The sequence below is a fragment of the Mchenga conophoros genome, linkage group LG14 (genome assembly GCF_057382185.1).
Source record: "Mchenga conophoros isolate Kocher_MC1m ecotype Shallow Benthic linkage group LG14, M_conophoros_male_GT1.1, whole genome shotgun sequence".
Classification (NCBI taxonomy): domain Eukaryota; kingdom Metazoa; phylum Chordata; class Actinopteri; order Cichliformes; family Cichlidae; genus Mchenga; species Mchenga conophoros.
The window spans coordinates 12375836-12395654 of NC_140539.1; the positions used below are offsets into that span (position 1 = coordinate 12375836).

At 41.2% G+C, this 19819-nt stretch overlaps 1 protein-coding gene across 6 annotated transcripts in view; it reads right to left on the reverse strand.

Annotated features, from left to right (window-relative positions):
• Window positions 1–306: 306 nt before the first annotated feature.
• LOC146559391 (von Willebrand factor A domain-containing protein 5A-like) overlaps window positions 307–19819 on the reverse strand; it is a 34721-nt gene continuing 15208 nt past the window's right edge. For 2 of the 6 annotated variants that reach the window (XR_014888334.1, XR_014888330.1), the window contains 10 exons: window positions 19146–19366; window positions 17671–17712; window positions 14846–14878; window positions 12680–12709; window positions 11864–11884; window positions 10880–10924; window positions 5930–6084; window positions 4795–4963; window positions 3095–3210; window positions 307–3004 (listed from right to left, as the gene is read on the reverse strand). Coding sequence is in view for 1 of the 6 variants with exons in the window: in XM_085245314.1 (XP_085101440.1) it covers window positions 2925–3004; window positions 3095–3213; window positions 5039–5043; window positions 5930–6084; window positions 10880–10924; window positions 11864–11884; window positions 12680–12709; window positions 14846–14878; window positions 17671–17712; window positions 19146–19366 (751 nt within the window). In the remaining 5 variants the exon portion in view is untranslated. Of the gene's footprint in view, window positions 3005–3094; window positions 3214–4794; window positions 4964–5038; window positions 5044–5929; window positions 6085–10879; window positions 10925–11863; window positions 11885–12679; window positions 12719–14845; window positions 14879–17670; window positions 17713–19145; window positions 19367–19819 lie in introns of all 6 variants that reach the window. The other 4 variants (XM_085245314.1, XR_014888331.1, XR_014888333.1 and 1 more) reach the window with 4 other exon arrangements.

Genomic DNA, 19819 nt, shown 5'->3' on the forward strand with positions numbered 1-19819 from the left:
CTGTCTAAGGACAGAGCAGCAAGCACTCTCTGCTTATGAGCAAAAACAAACTAAACAAAAAAGGGGAACGTTTAGGAGTGACGGCACGAGAGAGAGCGAGTTTTGAGATGTGAGAGATTTGTGACGTTTAGCGTGTTTGGAGTGTGTAGTTAATGTGTTGTCTTGTGTAGCGTAGTTAGTGTGTAGTGTTGTGGATAGTATTGCGTTGTGTGTCAGAACAATGAGGCGACTGCTGTCTCCAGGTAGAAAAAGGAGTGATACACCTGCTGCTGTCAGACCTGCAGGTATCAGGCTGTGATGTTCTCCTTTAGAATAGAATTCAACTTTATTGTCATTGCACATGCACAGGTACAGGGCAACGAAATGCAGTTTGCATCCATCCAGAAGTGCTTTAGTGATATAGATATATTACAATATATATTAGCAATAGTATAGATATGTAAGTATATTACAGAAATGGGTCTATTATGGTATGTTACAATGTACACAGTATGAAGTATGTTGTGAATATTCTATAACTATAAGTATGTACAGGCTGTAGTGAGTACAAGCCATGTACAGGCTATGAACAGGATATAAATATGAAAATGCCAGTCAAACATTCCACTTTATAGTGGACAGAAATAATTTTTTGGAGTGGCACAAATAATTTGTGTGCCATCTTATTGAATGCAGAACAGCTGATTGTTCTGTAAATAGTTTGAAATGGTTATTTAAAAAAATCAAGGTAAAAGGTAAATATAGATAAAAAAATATATAACTTTTTCTACCCTGATTTTAGATCAATTGTGTTAATACAGTGTGTCAAAATGAAAACATGACTGTAAATTCAGACACGTGAGGTTGTGCTGAAAAGGATGATACCAAACAAGGCAAATAAATGTTTTTAAAGGTGAAATGTGGAGGGGAAATCAAAAGTAGTTAAAAATGGCCAAAAAGTAACGCAATAGTTACTTTTCAAGTAATTAATTACTTTTAGAATATTGTAACTCAGTTACTCAGTTAATTTTTTGAAGTAGTAACTAGTAACTATAACTAATTACTTTTTCAAAGTAACTTGCCCAACACTGCTGATTGTAGGGTTCCCCACCTCATGAATCCCACTCTAACCTCTGCCCTACTCATTTTCCTGTTTAGAGGCAAACTCACACTCTACAATGTAGGAAATAGAAAATTTAGATTTTTTAACTGTACTTTTCATCTGCTCCTGTTTTATTTTACTGATTCAAGCTGAACACATTTAGTAGAATTAAAATTTAGACTGAAGTCAAGCTGAAGTAATCCCATTAATTTATATGATTTTATTATTACATTAATATAGCACAAGGCTCACTTAGCTTTGGAGAAAAATAAGTGGTAGAAATGTCCCCCAAAGACCTACTTTTTTATTTTCTTACTTTTAGTACATTTTAGAGCCTCTGCTTTTTCGGTTTTACTTGAATAAAGAAGTTGGATCATTACCTCAACCTTTACTGGAGTATTTTGAGCACTAGTATCTGTACTTAAGCACAGAATCCCAAAAAGTTGATTCTGTTCCTGTGGAAGTAGCATTTCCAGTGGGAGAAACATTTCATCACAAATCCAAGTGACTTCTTCAGCCTCAGCATCCAAAGCCAACATCTGTTTAATTAGCTGATAAATAAATGTTGGCCACTTTCAGTTCCCATTCTAACCTGTTCAGGTCATCAAGGCGCTGAGGTTTTTATATATCGAGTTTCCTGGGATTAGAATCCTGTCTCGTATTGAAATTGTCTTTCCAGTCTTAAATGTCCAGCACTGTTCGCTGTAGTTGTCTTTTATGAAATAATATTCAGTTCTCATGCCAGAGTCTAGTATATAATCTGATGGCTGACCCAGAGTATGTATGATGAATTTCAAAACGCCATAGTCCATATTCCCAGGGTAGAGTGGCACCCCTGTAACAGCTACCAGCCCCAGAGACCACATGTCAGTTGCTTCATTATATGGAATATGAAGCATGACTTCAGATGCCCTTTAATAAACTGTCTGTATACAGGCACTAGGATGATGCAATGATGTAGTAAATCTGTTCCCCCCCCCCCACACACACACACACAATTAAACAGGCATTAATCTTAGCTGACCAACTGTAGCAACTCAGCATAACCATCACAAACTGAACACTTTTGTGTTTACTTCCATTTTGTACACTCAGCCTTTGCAACCAGAAGCTCACACTCTAAAGTAGCATTTACAACCAGATATACAGATTTTTATCTATCACCCTCGATGAATCACTACTGTATCGTGGTGGGGGAATTTGCAGGAGCAAATGAGTCCTAGGTGAGAGACCAGACAAAGAGCAATTCAGAAGTAACTGGCTACAAGACCAAGTGAAGAGTTCACCTCTAAATGCCACCATTTAAAGAGAAAATGAAATGTTCATCCAGAAAAACACATACTGAAACTCTCCTTTAAATTGTACAGTAGATCGTATTATTGTACGATCTACTGTACAATTTAAAGCCCCTTGAGGCAACTGTTTTTGTGATTTGGTGCTATATAAATAAAATTGAATTGAATTGAAGACTTTAATGCAGAGAACCAAGTCTGTGTTACCAAATCATGTGTTTTCTTTGACAGGAGGTTGACAGCAACATTTGACAGGAGGTTATGTTAGTGACAATGAAACAAGTCAATCACATCTAGTGGAAGAGAAAGAATGAACACACCTCTGATTGAGCTTCTACAGTAGATGTCAGAAAGTGTATTTGGAGTATTCAGATAATTCTGCAGACACGTGTTACAGTGTTTAATCCAATGTTAAATACCAATTTGGATTCAAGGAAAATAATGATTTTATAACAATTAAAGGGTCAGACTAAAGAAAGCAACACAGTATAGTGTAAGTCAGTATCCTTCTGCTTAACAGTGCTGAAGGTGAGGTCACTTTAAGAAAACCCTCAGAGTCCCAGAGCTTCTTTCTTCACGCTGCAACCCAGCAGGACATTTCCAGCATCCACACACTCTGACACAAACGGTGCTAAAAACACAAAACACTCAATGATTATAGAAATTGATATGGGGGAAAAAGCTGACTATAGCATTTTATTTTCATTGTGATGATTACTACCTTTGTGAGCTTGGAGCCATGAGGCAGCCTTCACAGCCAGAAGCTCCCACTCGTCCTTTGCATCCATCTTGAAACCATGAAGCCAGATCAGAGCCAGGATGGTGGCCCACACTTCACTGCTGGCCAAGTGAAAGACAATCAGATAAAACAGGAAACATGAAAATTATCATCTTAATTTCTGCAAATAATATAAATGTAAAATAAGACAGTGATATACTTTAAGAACTTCTGATGATGAAAATGATTTCTGCTGCTTTGTGGTTACTGGACAATATCAGACTTTAGTGCAGCTCAGTGGTTGCTCATGAGTGTTGTAACGTGCGGTGGAGATGAAGCCAGCCGCGGAGGTGTGCAGGTGGATAGCGAATGAGCAACAGCTTCTGACTTTCCAAAAAGTACTCATTTATTTACAATATCAAAAATAAAAGTGCTACCTCTACCACACATTACTAAAGAGCACACTAGTCCGCGTACACACGGGAGCAGCCATTACAGGAGGAGTGCGAAGAAGAACAAAAAGGGGGTGACACACCAGTCATGAGACAGGAGGCGACGCCATGTGGCCATACACTGCATTACAATAGCAACTGTTACATAGTCCCCCCTGGTGAGAAAAAGGCTGTCCTCAGCCGTACACAGCTGAAAAAGCACACACCACACCTAACAGTACCCTACACATAGAGGTTACAGCTAAGATTGGTGCACACACACAGGGCAAAAGACCATTTAAAAATGAAATTGGTGAAAATAAGACGAATATGTACAGTGGAAAATCAGTTTTCTTAGTTTTTTTCACTTTTTTTTTTAAAGTAAAGGCCAAGAATGAACCTTAATGCACTAAAGAGCCATAAAACTGGATTAAGTAGAGCAAACAGAAACATCTACATATCACGACTCAAAATAGCAATGCAACAAGACAGCATCAAACAGGTTTAACCAAAACATTTCACTTCAGATCAAGCCTGGTTGTGTGAAAATCATGAGTCCATCTTTTGTTGCTTCAGCCAGACGTAACTCTGGGGCAACGTCTGGGCCTGAAATTGTAATGTCCACTAGCAGCTGGGTGCTGGACAGATCTGGGTGAAAGACTGTCTGAAACAGTGCCCACACCAGAAGAAGAGTCAATGTCCGGTAAATCAAAGGGGAATGGCTCAGAGTCAATGTCAGTGTCTGCAGGGGGGCCAGGGTGGGCCTGAGAGTCAGAGTTCAGATCCTCTGAGGTCTCTCTCTCCCAGCAGGCGATGAAACAGATTGTTCTTTGGAAGTGAGAGAGTCCCAGGTATGGAACGGTTGCATGTTCACAACATGATAAACACCTGCATCCACACCGGAGTCCACCCAAGTGAGCCTGTAATTAACATCACTGAGTCTCTGAGATACACACAATGGTCCCTCAAACAGTGGTGCAAGTTTAGCAGTAAAGTTAGACTGAGCGTCTGACCTGGGGTGTGTCTTAACTCTCACAAGGTCACCAACACGAAACGTGGCATGTCGATGTCTCAAGTCATAGTAACATTTTTGTCTGTTATGGCTATAGTCCAGAGCTCCTTTGGCGTGGTTGTGAGCTTCCTGCAGGGAGGCTCTCAGAGTCTCAGGGTAAGGCACATCCGGTTCATCAACACCTGTTTTAGAAGGCTGAGTGATAAGGTCAAGCGGGGTGTCTAACTCACGACCATAAAGCATCATGGCAGGAGTCATACCTGTACTGTCATGGGGGGCGGTACGCAGAGCAAAGCAAATCTGAGGGAGAAACTTGTCCCATGATGTGTGCTTATCACCAAGTGCGGATTGCAGTTTTCAGAGTCCGGTTGACGCGTTCAGTAGCATTTGTCTGAGGGTGATATGCCGTAGTGAGTCTGTGCACCGAGCCTAAGGCAGAAACAACATGTTCAAAAAGCTCACTCACAAGAGACCCTCTGTCAGAAATCAGGTAAGTGGGTGTACCATGTCTGTTTGACCATGTCAAACAGTTTCAGCTCTTTCAAAGGGTGCAAAGCACATGTGGACTTGGGTTCTCTGTAATACAAAAGAGAGTCATACACAACATACTGTAACAAGGTGGCATTGTCCGAGCTGTTCAGAGAGTCTGCTTCAATGTCTCTGAGGAGTGGACCTGTGACATGATCGTCTAACTGCAGCTGTCTCAATTGTGAACGGTCAGCCAGAATGACGGGGGGCAGAGTACGAATGTCCAGGCTGCCCATAACAGCATGATCTGGTAAAAGATCAGTCGGCCTGTCACAGGTCAGAGGCAAAGGGTTGCGTGAAAGTGCGTTGGGAACTTTGTTTTGTGCACCAGGCTTGTGCACTATTGTGAAATCAAAGTCCTGCAAACGAAGTGACCAGCGGGCGAGTCGGCCCGTTGGGTTTTGACGAGACATGAGCCACCTGAGACTGTTGTGGTCAGTGAAGATAGTAACATGAACACCTTCAACATACGGGCGGAAGTGTTCCAGAGCCCATATCACAGCAAGGCACTCCTTCTCTGAAGTGCAGTAGGGGAGTTCAGCTTTGTGAAGGGAGCGACTAGCAAAAGCCACAACATACTCACGACCCTTGTCATCCTTTTGCATCAACACTGCCCCAAGACCAATGTCACATGCATCGGCGTGAATGGAAAAGGGACGGTTGAAGTCTGGAACTGTTACAGTGTGAGTGTCTGATATACAGATGCTTACTTTCATGCAGCAAGAAGGCCTACAGTTAGTCTGACTTTATTTCCATTTGTTTTCTGTTGTGTTGTAATTCTAGTTTTCATTGAGATCATGCTATGAAATTAGTTATACAGTATTTTACATTTGTGTTACTATTTCAACAGCCAAAGCAACAGCCCACCTTTTCAGGCTTCGACTTTTCCATCTCCTCGTCGGTCTTTCCCACTGCAGCAGCCAGAGCTGGATCAAGCAGCCAGCAGCCAGACGCCTCCTGCAGGGAGACTAACTGCAGCAAAGGGTCTCTGGGTGGCTGCTCAGGCACAGCAGCTGGAAAATCTAAGATGGAATAAAGACAAAACCTGATTATGGTGCTAGATGAGACAACATAAAGTGTATATGACTAACCAATGCACAAACCATTACACCTTAAACAGTTATAAATAACGTCTTATTTGATTAATTTGAATATCTGTCAAAAATGTAACATTAAATCTAATTACCAAAGCAATTCATGTGACAAATTGTGTATTTACAACAGCCTTAAAACTGACAACACCACACACCCCAGCATTAGACTTTATGAATTGAACAGGCGGAAGTTAGTCGGATTTTAATGAATAACTTTTGAAAGTAATCAACCTGATCAGATGAATACTGACGAAATGATGTTATATACAGGGAGTGCAGAATTATTAGGCAAATGAGTATTTTGTCCACATCATCCTCTTCATGCATGTTGTCTTACTCCAAGCTGTATAGGCTCGAAAGCCTACTACCAATTAAGCATATTAGGCGATGTGCATCTCTGTAATGAGAAGGGGTGTGGTCTAATGACATCAACACCCTATATCAGGTGTGCATAATTATTAGGCAACGTCCTTTCCTTTGGCAAAATGGGTCAAAAGAAGGACTTGACAGGCTCAGAAAAGTCAAAAATAGTGAGATATCTTGCAGAGGGATGCAGCAGTCTCAAAATTGCAAAGCTTCTGAAGCGTGATCATCGAACAATCAAGCGTTTCATTCAAAATAGTCAACAGGGTCGCAAGAAGCGTGTGGAAAAACCAAGGCGCAAAATAACTGCCCATGAACTGAGAAAAGTCAAGCGTGCAGCTGCCAAGATGCTACTTGCAACCAGTTTGGCCATATTTCAGAGCTGCAACATCACTGGAGAGCCCAAAAGCACAAGGTGTGCAATACTCAGAGACATGGCCAAGGTAAGAAAGGCTGAAAGACAACCACCACTGAACAAGACACACAAGCTGAAACGTCAAGACTGGGCGAAGAAATATCTCAAGACTGATTTTTCTAAGGTTTTATGGACTGATGAAATGAGAGTGAGTCTTGATGGGCCAGATGGATGGGCCCGTGGCTGGATTGGTAAAGGGCAGAGAGCTCCAGTCCGACTCAGATGCCAGCAAGGTGGAGGTGGAGTACTGGTTTGGGCTGGTATCATCAAAGATGAGCTTGTGGGGCCTTTTCGGGTTGAGGATGGAGTCAAGCTCAACTCCCAGTCCTACTGCCAGTTTCTGGAAGACACCTTCTTCAAGCAGTGGTACAGGAAGAAGTCTGCATCCTTCAAGAAAAACGTGATTTTCATGCAGGACAATGCTCCATCACACGCGTCCAAGTACTCCACAGCGTGGCTGGCAAGAAAGGGTATAAAAGAAGAACAACTAATGACATGGCCTCCTTGTTCACCTGATCTGAACCCCATTGAGAACCTGTGGTCCATCATCAAATGTGAGATTTACAAGGAGGGAAAACAGTACACCTCTCTGAACAGTGTCTGGGAGGCTGTGGTTGCTGCTGCACGCAATGTTGATGGTGAACAGATCAAAACACTGACAGAATCCATGGATGGCAGGCTTTTGAGTGTCCTTGCAAAGAAAGGTGGCTATATTGGTCGCTGATTTGTTTTTGTTTTGTTTTTGAATGTCAGAAATGTATATTTGTGAATGTGGAGATGTTATATTGGTTTCACTGGTAAAAATAAATAATTGAAATGGGTATATATTTGTTTTTTGTTAAGTTGCCTAATAATTATGCACAGTAATAGTCACCTGCACACACAGATATCCCCCTAAAATAGCTAAAACTAAAAACAAACTAAAAACTACCAAAAACATTTAGCTTTGATATTAATGAGTTTTTTGGGTTCATTGAGAACATGGTTGTTGTTCAATAATAAAATTATTCCTCAAAAATACAACTTGCCTAATAATTCTGCACTCCCTGTAAGGTCTTGTTCTCATGCTTTATAATAAAAATATGTCTCCAATTTGCTAAATCCAAGAGGTCAGAAGACACTAAAGCAAAGAAAACTTAATAACAGTAAATCCCCGCTTTTATCTATTTTATTATTATTGTTTTATTATTAAGGGTCCTAAAAGAGTGTGCAGACCAACTGGCTGGGGTCTTCACTAAGATCTTCAACACTTCACTGTCCCAGTCCTGCATCCCGCCGTGCCTAAAGTCAGCCACAATTGTCCCACTGCCAAAGCGTTCTAACATTAGCAGCCTCAACGACTACCGACCAGTTGCTCTAACACCTGTTATAATGAAGTGCTTTGAGAAACTGGTCCGACGTCACATCATGTCCTGCCTGCCTGCCACCCACATTCGACCCGCTCCAGTTTGCATACAGAGCTAACAGATCAACTGAAGATGCCATTGCTACAACGCTCCACACCACCATCTCTCACCTGGAAGTGCAGGGCCGTTACGCCAGGCTGCTTTTTGTTAACTTTAGCTCTGCTTTCAATACGATACTCCCGGACAGACTAATAGTTAACAACCTGTGTGTAGATAACAACCTGGACCTCAATACCACCAAGACAAAAGTCGACTTCAGAAGGAGGAAGTCTGAGCTGCAGCCTGTCAGCATCAACGGGGAGTGTGTGGAAAGGGTCTCCAGTTTCAAGTTTCTGGGTATCAACATAGACACAGGCTTCCAATGGAGCTCTAACACCTCTGCGGTCTTAAAGAAGGCCCAACAGCATCTCCACTTTCTGAGAATCCTCAGAAAAATGGACCTGAAGAAGGAGCTGCTGACCGTCTTCTACTGCTGCTCTATCGAAAGTGTGCTGACATATTGCATCGGTGTGTGGTTCTCCAGCTGCACCACAGCACACAGAAAGGCACTCCAGAGGGTCATTAATATGGCCCCAAAAAATCATTGGACATCCTCTTCCCTCCCTGAAGGACCTATACAGCACTCGCTGTCTCAAGAGGGCACGCAGCATCCTACGGGACTGTAAACACCGAGGACACCGGGTGTTTAAGCTGCTGCCGTCGGGCAGGAGGTTCAGGCTGCTGAGGTCCCGAACAAATAGACTCAAGGACAGCTTTTACAGCAGGGCAATAGCCCTGATCAATGCAAATAGCTGACCTGATTGGCTACTGTAGAAATGTTTAGCTTATTTTAGAGCTTAGAAATGTAGAATTATTGTAGAGACACTGACCTCAATGTAATAAAGGCCTGACTGTGTCATGAACTTAGGAGTAGATTGTAGGAGACCCCTCCCCCAGTTGAACTGTGAAAGGTCTCAACATTTGTAACTGGATAACTGTGGTCTGGAAGGGAGATGGTTTTTTATGACCTCTAGGGAGTCACCTACACCCACAGTGTTTTAACTGTCACGCACTCACGTGCACACACATACATACAGGTATGCGTACACAGTCACACACGAGCACTCACATAGACACAGACACAGAGTTTGCAGCACACTGTGGGGGGGTTTATGATGGGGTCGCCTCTATAAAGCTGGCTGTAACTAACAAAGGGGTGAAGATTTTGCAGAGGGACACACCGGCCTCGTCTTCCCTTCTAGAAGTGCATGCTTAATTGAAGATGAATAAAGGTTTTGTGAAATAACTACTGAGTTCCGGTGCCGTTTCTGGATGCCTCGACGAATAAAAAAACAGGGGTAAAACTGCTTTTGCAACACTACCTCCCTGGACTTTTTTGGGGGGGAGGTAACAATGTTTAAAACAATAACAATAATAATATTTATATTTATAACAAGGTGCAATAATAATTAATGTGCAATAATAACAGTGTTCAATACACACACTTATTCTTCATTTGTTTTATTACTAAGTTATTATACTGTGTTGTGTTGTTTGTGTTGCGTTGTGATGTGTCGTATTGTGTGTTGTGTTATACGTAGTGCCGACGTAGGACAGTTTTCCAATTTCATTGTACTACTGTACTATGTATGACTGTGCAGTGACAATAAAGAGTTATCGCATCTTATTAGAATATTAGACTAATAAATTATTCAGCAGGAGAAAAGTGGATCTTCTGTCAAAAAAGGCATAAAGTAGAACCACCAGCAGCTTAACAGCTCAACATTGCTCATTTGCTGTTGTAGTTTACTGTATATGTCACATATTCTCAAGATTGCTGTAACAATTTCTACATGCAGTAGCTAGAATATAGAATAATAATTTGCTCAACTTCAAAAATGTATTGATATATAGGGTGCCTTGTCCTTGATTTTTATATATTGTGACTGTCGTCTGTCTTAAACTACACTATTAACGGCTTATTACTGAAATCGCATCCATCTTTTTGCACTTTAATAAATATAGTGAGGTATTTTTCCCCAGAGGCACTGCATAATCACTCTGTGATTAAATCTGTCTCAGTTAAGGTAAATGACTGCAGAGAAAGCGTGGGGTTATTTCTGTAGACTCAACATTCTTTTGTCCAAATGGACTCTGCCGTATGTGTCCATGCAAGATGACTGCAGCATGGAAATACAAAAGATGTTTTGCTCTGAAATTCTCAGTCTTACACGAGGCACTCCTGTGGCTGGTTTTTTAGGGGTTAAAATGACCATAGCTTACCCTGGCATTCCTCACAATATCTTCAAGGTAAAGTATGCTGACCACGCCACAGTCGTGTATCTGGAGTGACAGTGGGCTGGAGAACAGCTAAAACCCATCCACTCAAAAATCAAAACTATTGTGATGCTCTCAGTGCAGTCATCCAGGCGTGAGTTGCAGCACTTTTGGGGGATGGAAGGTTAGTGCAGAGGTTTCTGTAAAAGTGTTTCCACTGTCGCTTACTGTATTTACACAAAACACACATCTTTGTTTCTTTTCTGTTTAGTGTTTCACTTACCTTGTGAAGCCATAGCACCGTGCTGGGCTAGTGAGGAAAAATGTTCTAGATTAAAAGAAGAGAAGAAATAAAGACATTACAAATCTTTATTATTTTGAACTTGTATGATAGGTTTGTAGCATAAACATATTTGCTGAAACGTTAAGGACCATTTAATTACACAGCAAACCAAGACACGAGTAGGCAAAGTTCTTTATGTTTCTCGTGCACGGGAGAGAACTGGACAAACGCCGTGTGTGTGTGTGTGTGTGTGTGTGTGTGGGGGGGGGGGGGGGGGGGGGGGGGTTAGAAGACCGATTAAGACTTCCCTAAACCTGCTGGTCTGGAAGTTCAGCAGTTCATCTAAACAAAAGGCACTTTTAGACTAAAACTGACATAGCTACGTTTCTACGTTTATCCTACCATAAAACAAGAGAAGGTACGACCTCTCCCATGCTCCCAGGATGTGGGTGTGAATGCCAGAACACTCTGGAATGCACACAAAGCCTTTGCAGACTCCTAGGGATCGCACATCCTATCACTACACAATCGATTATGCACCTCTAAGCATATATGGTTAAATATTTCTAAGCATAAATGACAACAACAATATAAACCTAACATTGTTAAAATGTAAAGTTTTTAAAAATGCAACTTTTTACACACTGACTTAGAGCACATTACAAGTGTTTAAAATGAGTGAGTCATTTAAAACTACAATTAAAATCACAAAAAGATACAACTTTGAATATTAATGTTGGAACTGTATCCTCACCCAGAAATTAATTAATTAATTAATTAAATATATATATATGCATACTCTTTTTTTATTTTCAGTCCACAAACCACATGTAGATTGGTTAGGCAAACTCCCATGCACACTCAAGTATCGTTGAGAGGATAAAGAGCACTGGTCCAGTGTTAAAACAGAAATGTGTTTGTTTGCGTCTGTGTTTTTGAAAATGCATGAAGATATGTTGTTCTGCCATTTAATTTTTTACTTACTTTTATGCAGACGATCACCAACTGAAGTAAAAACAAAGAAGAAAGAAAGAAAAGGGAGTCAAAATATTTCATAACAATTTGTTAAAGAGAACAATTAATGGATTGACTTCGCCTGCATCCTGTTCTCTGATTGGTTGCTGAAGTATTTCTACCAGTTGCTCACCATCCGCGATTTGCACAATTGTCTATTTCCATTGTTTTCTAGTCTTAAGCTTTTTCATGTTAGTTCTTTTCCAATTACTTGTCCATCCTGCGTCAAGCACTATCTGCCACATGTTTGATTTAGCAGTTAAGACGAGATGATTTGAAAACAAAATATAAATGAAGCTACTGGATTCTGATTTTACTGCAGTACCTTACAGTTCATTATAAGTAGTCTTTCAAGTCTATGTGGTGTTCAATAATATTCTGAATATATCAAAATGTTGTAAAAGTTCAACCTTCTTTAGTCACCATGTGGTGTGAATGAGACACGGCGGGTCCAGGGATCATAGGTTTGAGCCATTTTATTCAATATTTGTCACACCACAACACACACCAACCCCTGAGTCCCCGTGTTTTTAACTAGGCGGGTGTGATTAAGGATGCCGTGCAGGTGCGTCCGCCCTCCTTGCACGGCACCGCAGACCATGCCCCACCACACACCACTTTAAGATACTCTCTGTTAATATGTTAATAATGGCAAACGAAGAAATACAGACAAAGCATTTTACTTTCAACATTTCAAATAAAATTCAAAGAGAAATGTGTTGGTTTGTTTACATTTATTTTTAAACATATGTGCTGTTCTGCCATCCAGCTTTTACTTATACTTACCCCACCGACTAAACTTCTGGAAGGTACCAACTGTGAAGTCAAGAGTTAAAAAAAATAAATTAGGGTTAAAACATTTAACAAGTATTTGCTAAAATAACAACAAAAGTACAGATTTTTAATATTACTGTGGTGATATATACACTCAACAAAAATATAAACGCAACACCTTTGTTACTGCTCCCATTCCCCATGGGATGGACGTAGAGACCTAAAATTCATTCCAGATACACAATATAACCATCCCTCCCAAACAGTGGTCACAAATCAGTACAAATGTGTGGTAGTGGGCACATCTGCTATATTGAGGTAATCCATCCCACCTCACAGGTGTGCCACATCAGGATGCTGATCTGACATCATGAGTAGTGCACAGGTGTACCTCAGACTGCCCACAACAAAAGGCCACCCTGGAATGTGCAGTTTTTTGCACTATTGGGGGTCTGGGGACCCAGAACTGGTCAGTATCTGGTGTGACCACCATTTGCCTCATGCAGTGCAACACATCGTCGCATGGAGTCTATCAGATTGTCAATTGTGGCCTGTGGAATGTTGGTCCACTCCACTTCAATGGCTGTGCGAGGTTGTTGGATATTCGTGGGAACTGGTACACGCTGTCGTATACGCCGGTCAAGCACATCCCGAACATGCTCAATGGGTGACATGTCCGGTGAGTATGCTGGCCATGCAAGAACTGGGACATTCTCAGCTGCCATCTGCCCTGAACAATGTGAACCATGATTCATCCGTGAAGCGCACACCTCTCCAACGTGCCAGACGCCATCGAATGTGAGCATTTGCCCACACAAGTCTGTTACGGCGACGAGCTGGAGTCAGGTCAAGACCCCGATGAGGACGACGGGCATGCAGTTGAGCGTCCCTGAGACGGTTTCTGACAGTTTGTGCAGAAATTGTTTGGTTGTGCAAACCAATTGTTCCAGCAGCTGTCTGGGTGGCTGGTCTCAGACGATCTTGGAGGTGAACCTGCTGGATGTGGAGGTCCTGGGCTGGTGTGGTTACACGAGGTCTGCGGTTGTGAGGCCGGTTGGATGTGCTGCCATATTCTCTGAAACGCCTGTGGAGACGGCTTATGGTTGAGAAATGAACATTCAATGCATGGGCGACAGATCTGGTTGACATTCCTGCTGTCAGCATGCCAATTGCACGCTCCCTCATTGCTTGTGGCATCTGTGGCATTTTGCTGTGAGACAAAACTGCACATTCCAGGGTGGCCTTTTGTTGTGGGCAGTCTGAGGTACACCTGTGCACTACTCATGATGTCAGATCAGCATCCTGATGTGGCACACCTGTGAGGTGGGATGGATTATCTCAATATGGCAGATGTGCCCACTACCACACATTTGGACTGATTTGTGACCACTGTTTGGGAGGGATGGTTATATTGTGTATCTGGAATGAATTTTAGGTCTCTACGTCCATCCCATGGGGAATGGGAGCAGTAACAAAGGTGTTGCGTTTATATTTTTGTTGAGTGTAAATACAACACAAATATTACAAACAGTATTTTAGGTTTATCTTAGCAGTCTAGTTTTTACATCCTGCGAGGACCTGTAACTCATTCAGAAATTATATTCCCAAATACATTAAGAAGGCAAGTGGAAATAATGTCCCCAACTAATAAAAGCAAAATAGTTTACATAAAATGTAAAACACAATTTCAGTTATTTGGACTTTTGACATATCATAATCTTATTTGTGTTATTTTATAGCTCTGAAGTCCTGAATGTTGTAAATGTAGGAAGTAGTAAACACAGTCAAATCCTTCTATGAATAAGTGTAATCAAAGTTTTGACACATAATACAAATTTTTCTTCTACTCCCACTTTTTGTTGCACACTCGTAGTATACAATAAATAATCTAAAATACTGGATTCTGATATTATGTTGTGCCTCAAAAGTCATAACAAAAATATAAATGTAAATATGTTCAATTAAATTATAAATGTTGCAAAATGTTGTACGAACCTGATTTTCTTCATTTACTGATGTAGCATACATCCTGTCTACCAAGGCAAGTACTGCAGCTACACTACATACAATATTTAATATATAAAACTTCAAGTTAAAAGAGAAATATTTTCTTTCTGTGCCTTCATTTGCATAGCTGTGTATGTGTGTGTGTTGATTTGTCATTCAAATTTTACTTACTTATGGGCAATGGAGCACTCTTCTTCATTTTGCCTACAATGAAGTCAAGCCAAAAAAAAAAAAAGTCAGATTTTTCTGGTATTTGAAGTATAACAGCACTAAGTTGATGTTATTTTGGTGATATAACACAAAGGCAAATATTACAATTGGGTTTTAGAGCTTCCTCTTTTCAGTCCGTGTCATTTCAAGACTTTTTCCCTTTCACAGTTCTCTCATCTCTAATTAGTCACTGCAGTATTTACACCACTTGCTCATTACACTTTTTTGGGGTCAGATTTGTCAGATTACCTAGTTCTATTGTTCAACAGTATTTAATTTTTTTTCCCCTCAGTTTATTTTGATTCCTTGAATCATGTGTTTAGTAGTAAATGTCACGTTTTGTTTAACTGCCGTCCCTTTTAAGGAGTCATACTTTAGGATCCATTGAGCTGACTCTAGTATATTCTGCTCTTCACTATATCAAAAAAATTATATGCAAAATAAAACAAAAACCTGCTGACTGTAATAGTATAACACAGTACACTCTTATGCTTTTTTACTCTTAGCATTTTCATTGTGCTGATTTCACTCACACTCAGGTAGATGTTTAAATGTGTTAAATCTCAGGGACACAAGCACACCTCCATGCACACACACAGTTTATATGTAACATAGGATTCTGAACAGCAAACTAATGAAGCTGTAAGATGAAAAAAGGAGATAAAGTATGAGTTCAGGACAGGTTAGAATTTATAGAGTTGCCCTGGCAACAGACTTTTGCGGTGCAGCTCTGCACTATAGACATGCATAGATGTATCTTGTACTACCATTGATCTTTTTAACTTTCTAATGCTACTGACATATGCATTAGAAATGTGCTTTGAACCATCTCTGATGTTGTCCTAATCATGATAATATTCCTTTTATTTATGATCAGCGATCTTTATCTTCAGAGCTGTGGGTGACACTTTTAGTGTTTGCTTAAAAAAAAAAAAAAAAAAAAAAAACCTCACAGGGTGTTGGAAGATTTCTCTGTACAAGAGGTCCAAGAGGAGCATTGCTTTCAGCTTAATGAAGCTTTCATATGCTGCATTGGTTCATTCTAGTTTGTTCAAATAAGCTCTCAAGTGGATCAACTACTCTTGTGCTGTTCGGCAAAAATTTGCTGAACCACGACCTAGGAAGGAGCAAAGTGCAGCCATGTCCTTTGGTGCAGGAGCTTCAGAGATGGCAGTCAGGTGGACAGGGTGAGGACACAAGCCCTTCTTTGAAATGACGTCCCAGGAATGGAATATGCGTCTGCCCGAATGAACTTTTACTGGAATAGATCTGCGGACCAACATCCTTCAGAGGCCTGAGAAAAGCATGCAAACATTCATTGTGTTCTTCTTTAATGCGTCCATTATTACGCTTTTATAAGGTTCCCCCAGATCCACGCAAAGTCTCAAGTCGCCCTTATGTTTTCTTGCCACCACTAGAGGACTCAGCCATTCAGATGTGTCCACTGGTACAATAATGCCTGCTTGGAGCAGATGTTTCAGTTCGGCTGACACCTCTTTGCATATGCTGAGTAGCAGATGCCTCAGTTTTACTTCATTGTTAACCTGAACTTTGTGAATGAACCCTTTAACACATCCAAGATGGTCGGCAGAAACAGAATCAATGTTGTTCACCATGCATGTCTGTTTATACTTTTCCATCTATAATATTAATTTTGAGTGCTTTATATGATCTTTAACTATGTAGAATAATCCTGGCACTTTTTTGTCATCATTTGTCAGCACTCTCTTCTTCATCTGCCTAAATAAATACTGATCCATATGCGATGGGTTATGGTACACATCCATTTTTAAAAGTCCCCCATTACTGATGGTGTGGCAGAGGTGTGGCCTGTGGCTCAGCTGCAGCTGCAGGGGAGGGGTGGGGCAGTGAGCTCAAGGCGGCGGTGCCAGGAAGGCTGGAGGGACAGGTGGTGATGATTGTCCTAACGAGGCTTTTCCTTTTTATAGTGAAGCCGGAGACCAGAGAAGCCAACTGGAAAGTTGGTGGACGGGGTGCCGAACTGTAAAAACCATGTGTGCAACTTCACTCCTGAAAGTGGTCCCAGTAACAGTCTGTTGGGTCCCAGTCTTTACAGATGGAAATCTCAGTCTAAGGCTAGCTGCCCCAAGATTTGATTTTCAGCCAGGTGTCACCCACACACCTATACCAATGGCCCAGTGGTGTTCCAGGGTAGAATGACAGACACTTCTTTTACACTTCCTCAAGATAAAAATGGGCTGCAGTGGGTGAAAGTGGGGAACCCATGTTTCTTCCTGTAGTACTGACACTTGTATGCGAATCCATAATGACATCTTTCACCTTAAACAAAATCCAAGGAGTTCTGGATGTGGTGTGGCTGTGGTGTTTAGGGCTGACTAACAATTTGTTGAAGACCAAAGCCAGAAACTATGAGGCTGACTTGATCATACAGATAGTGGGTCTTAAAAGGTACACCATGTTTATGTGTCTTCTTTGAACCCTACAGACTTTGCGTAGCTTCTGCTGGGTATCACCTGCGGTATGAGGTCAATGAGCTTTCTGGGATTTCTTTATCTGGATGACTAAGCATGCATCAAGATCTTTTTAATAAAATTCAAAATAATAAAAACCTAATTTAAAAAAGATTGCTGATTTTTATAAAACACACTGCCCTTTTGTGTCTCTCTGCACTTTACATTACCATTGTGGTGATGTCATTCACACTCACCTATATGTACAATATAAATTTATTAAATCTCAGAGACACAAGCATGCCTCCATGCAAAAAATAGTTTCCACTGACATTCATTCAGGTTTGTACTTACATGTTCTATATGCTGCTGATGATAAAAAGCAATCCATTGCCACTATATAGGATGAAAAAGACGCGATATCATAGACCGGCAGATGTGTGTTGTACTTCCATTCAGCTTTTTACTTTCTAATGCTCTGTGGAGAACACAGTAGCCCATAGGCATCTACTGCTTCATTAAACTTGTTCACCAATAAGTTGCGCTTTGGTGTTCCTTGGACTAACTCTCATATTCTCCTCATAGCATCATAATAGTATTCCTTTCGTTGATGCTCAGCTATTTTTAGCTTCAGATGTTGGTGACAGTTTTAGTTTTGCTTTTTAACAAAATAAACTGGACGGGGTTTCTCATTGTTATTCTGATTCAGTAAAAAGGGCTAGCTGTTAGAATTAGGGATGCACCGATACCGATCTCGATACCACATTTTCTAAAGTACTCGTACTTGTTAAAAGACCCCCGATACCGAGGACCGATACCACGGTCTGAGACCTGGCTATGTTTGAGCGGCATGTAAGGGGTTAATCACAGGCCCCGAGTGCCCGACCCCAGGCCCCGAGTGCCCGACCCCAGGCCCCGAGTGCCCGACCCCAGGCCCCGGCTGCAGCTCAGAGCGGGGAGAAAGCGAGGCGAGACATATCAGCTGTGTGGAACTATTTCAAAGTGAACGAAGACGCGAAAACAAAGGCGGACTGCAAATTGTGCTCAGCGAAATTGTCCAGAGGAGGCTCTAAAGGTAGCGCATTTAACACAAGCAATTTAATCAAGCAGCTAAAATCCCAACACAACAACGAGTACAAAGAGTTTACCCACGCTTATTTACCCCACTTATTAGCACAGAGGAGCATAGCTGATGCTATAGCAGTGGGACGGAAAATAGTTGGGCATTTTAAACATTCCGCCTTAGCCTACTCCCGCCTCGAGGACATTCAGGGACAGCTCAACCAGCCAATAAAGAGACTGTAGCAGGACGTACAGACGCGCTGGAACAGCACGTATTACATGCTCCAGTCCCTCATTGAGCAAAAGCGAGTGCACGAACTCCCTGACTATCTCACCGCTCACCAATGGGCTCTTATGGAGATGACTGTTGCCATCCTCGCCCCCTTTGAGGAACTAACTAAAAAAGTGAGCAGCTACGACGCACTAGCCTCTGATGTCATCCCAGCTGTGACTGTGCTAGTGAGACTTCTAAACAGAGAAACAGACAAATTTAAAATTAAATTTTGTTTTTTTATAATTATTTATTCTGTAATATGTTGCATACAACATGCTTTTCATTTTAAATAAATGTTCTTAATTCCAAACTAGTCCCTTGTTTGTTTTTTGTTAAATTATAGGACTAAAGCTGTTACCTGCAAATTTAAATCATGTTTTTATTAAGTACTCGGTATCGGCGAGTACTGAAATGCAAGTACTCGTACTCGTTTCCAAAAAAGTGGTATCGGTGCATCCCTAGTTAGAATCCCTGACAATGAAAAAAACCTCACGGGCTGTTGGAATATTTCTCTGGACAAGAGGTCCTTGGATCGCCTCTCCGTTGTCTTTGTTGACAGCAATGAAGGCAGTGAAAGAACTGCTCACTCCTGATTGGACACTGAGCTGCACCACCTTCTCCTTCACTCCTCCACCTTGCTGTCCTCTGTGCTCTCTCTCCTCCATCTCCAGGGAACGAATCAGAGTCCGAGCACCCAACCTGTGGACTGTTAGTCTGCAGACAAGAAGGAAAACACACAGAATGCTTGTCATTGTTAATACTGTGTTATTATAGTATATTAGTTTACCAGTCATTTTACTGTTTTTAACACCACTGTGTCCTCTTCGGGGTCACACAGTGAGGAACATGTAAAAAGGCAGCATCTGATGCAGTCAAAGCAGTCCCTCAGTTGCAGTTTAGTCCAGACTGGAACAACTCATGTTATCTTTCTGTATGGACAAGTGGGGACCAAGTGAATCATACAGTGATCTGACAAAAAAAACAATTAGCTCCTCTGATAGTGCCGTATGTTTACATTTGTTCTCATCTTGTTGGATACTGGAAGTTATTCACTCAGTCAAAGGGTGTTTACTAAAATCTCCCCCCAAAACAGTGGTTCCATTGGAGCATATGCTAGAACATCTATAACCATAAAGATATCTTGAAAAAGTTCTGAGTAAATATTTC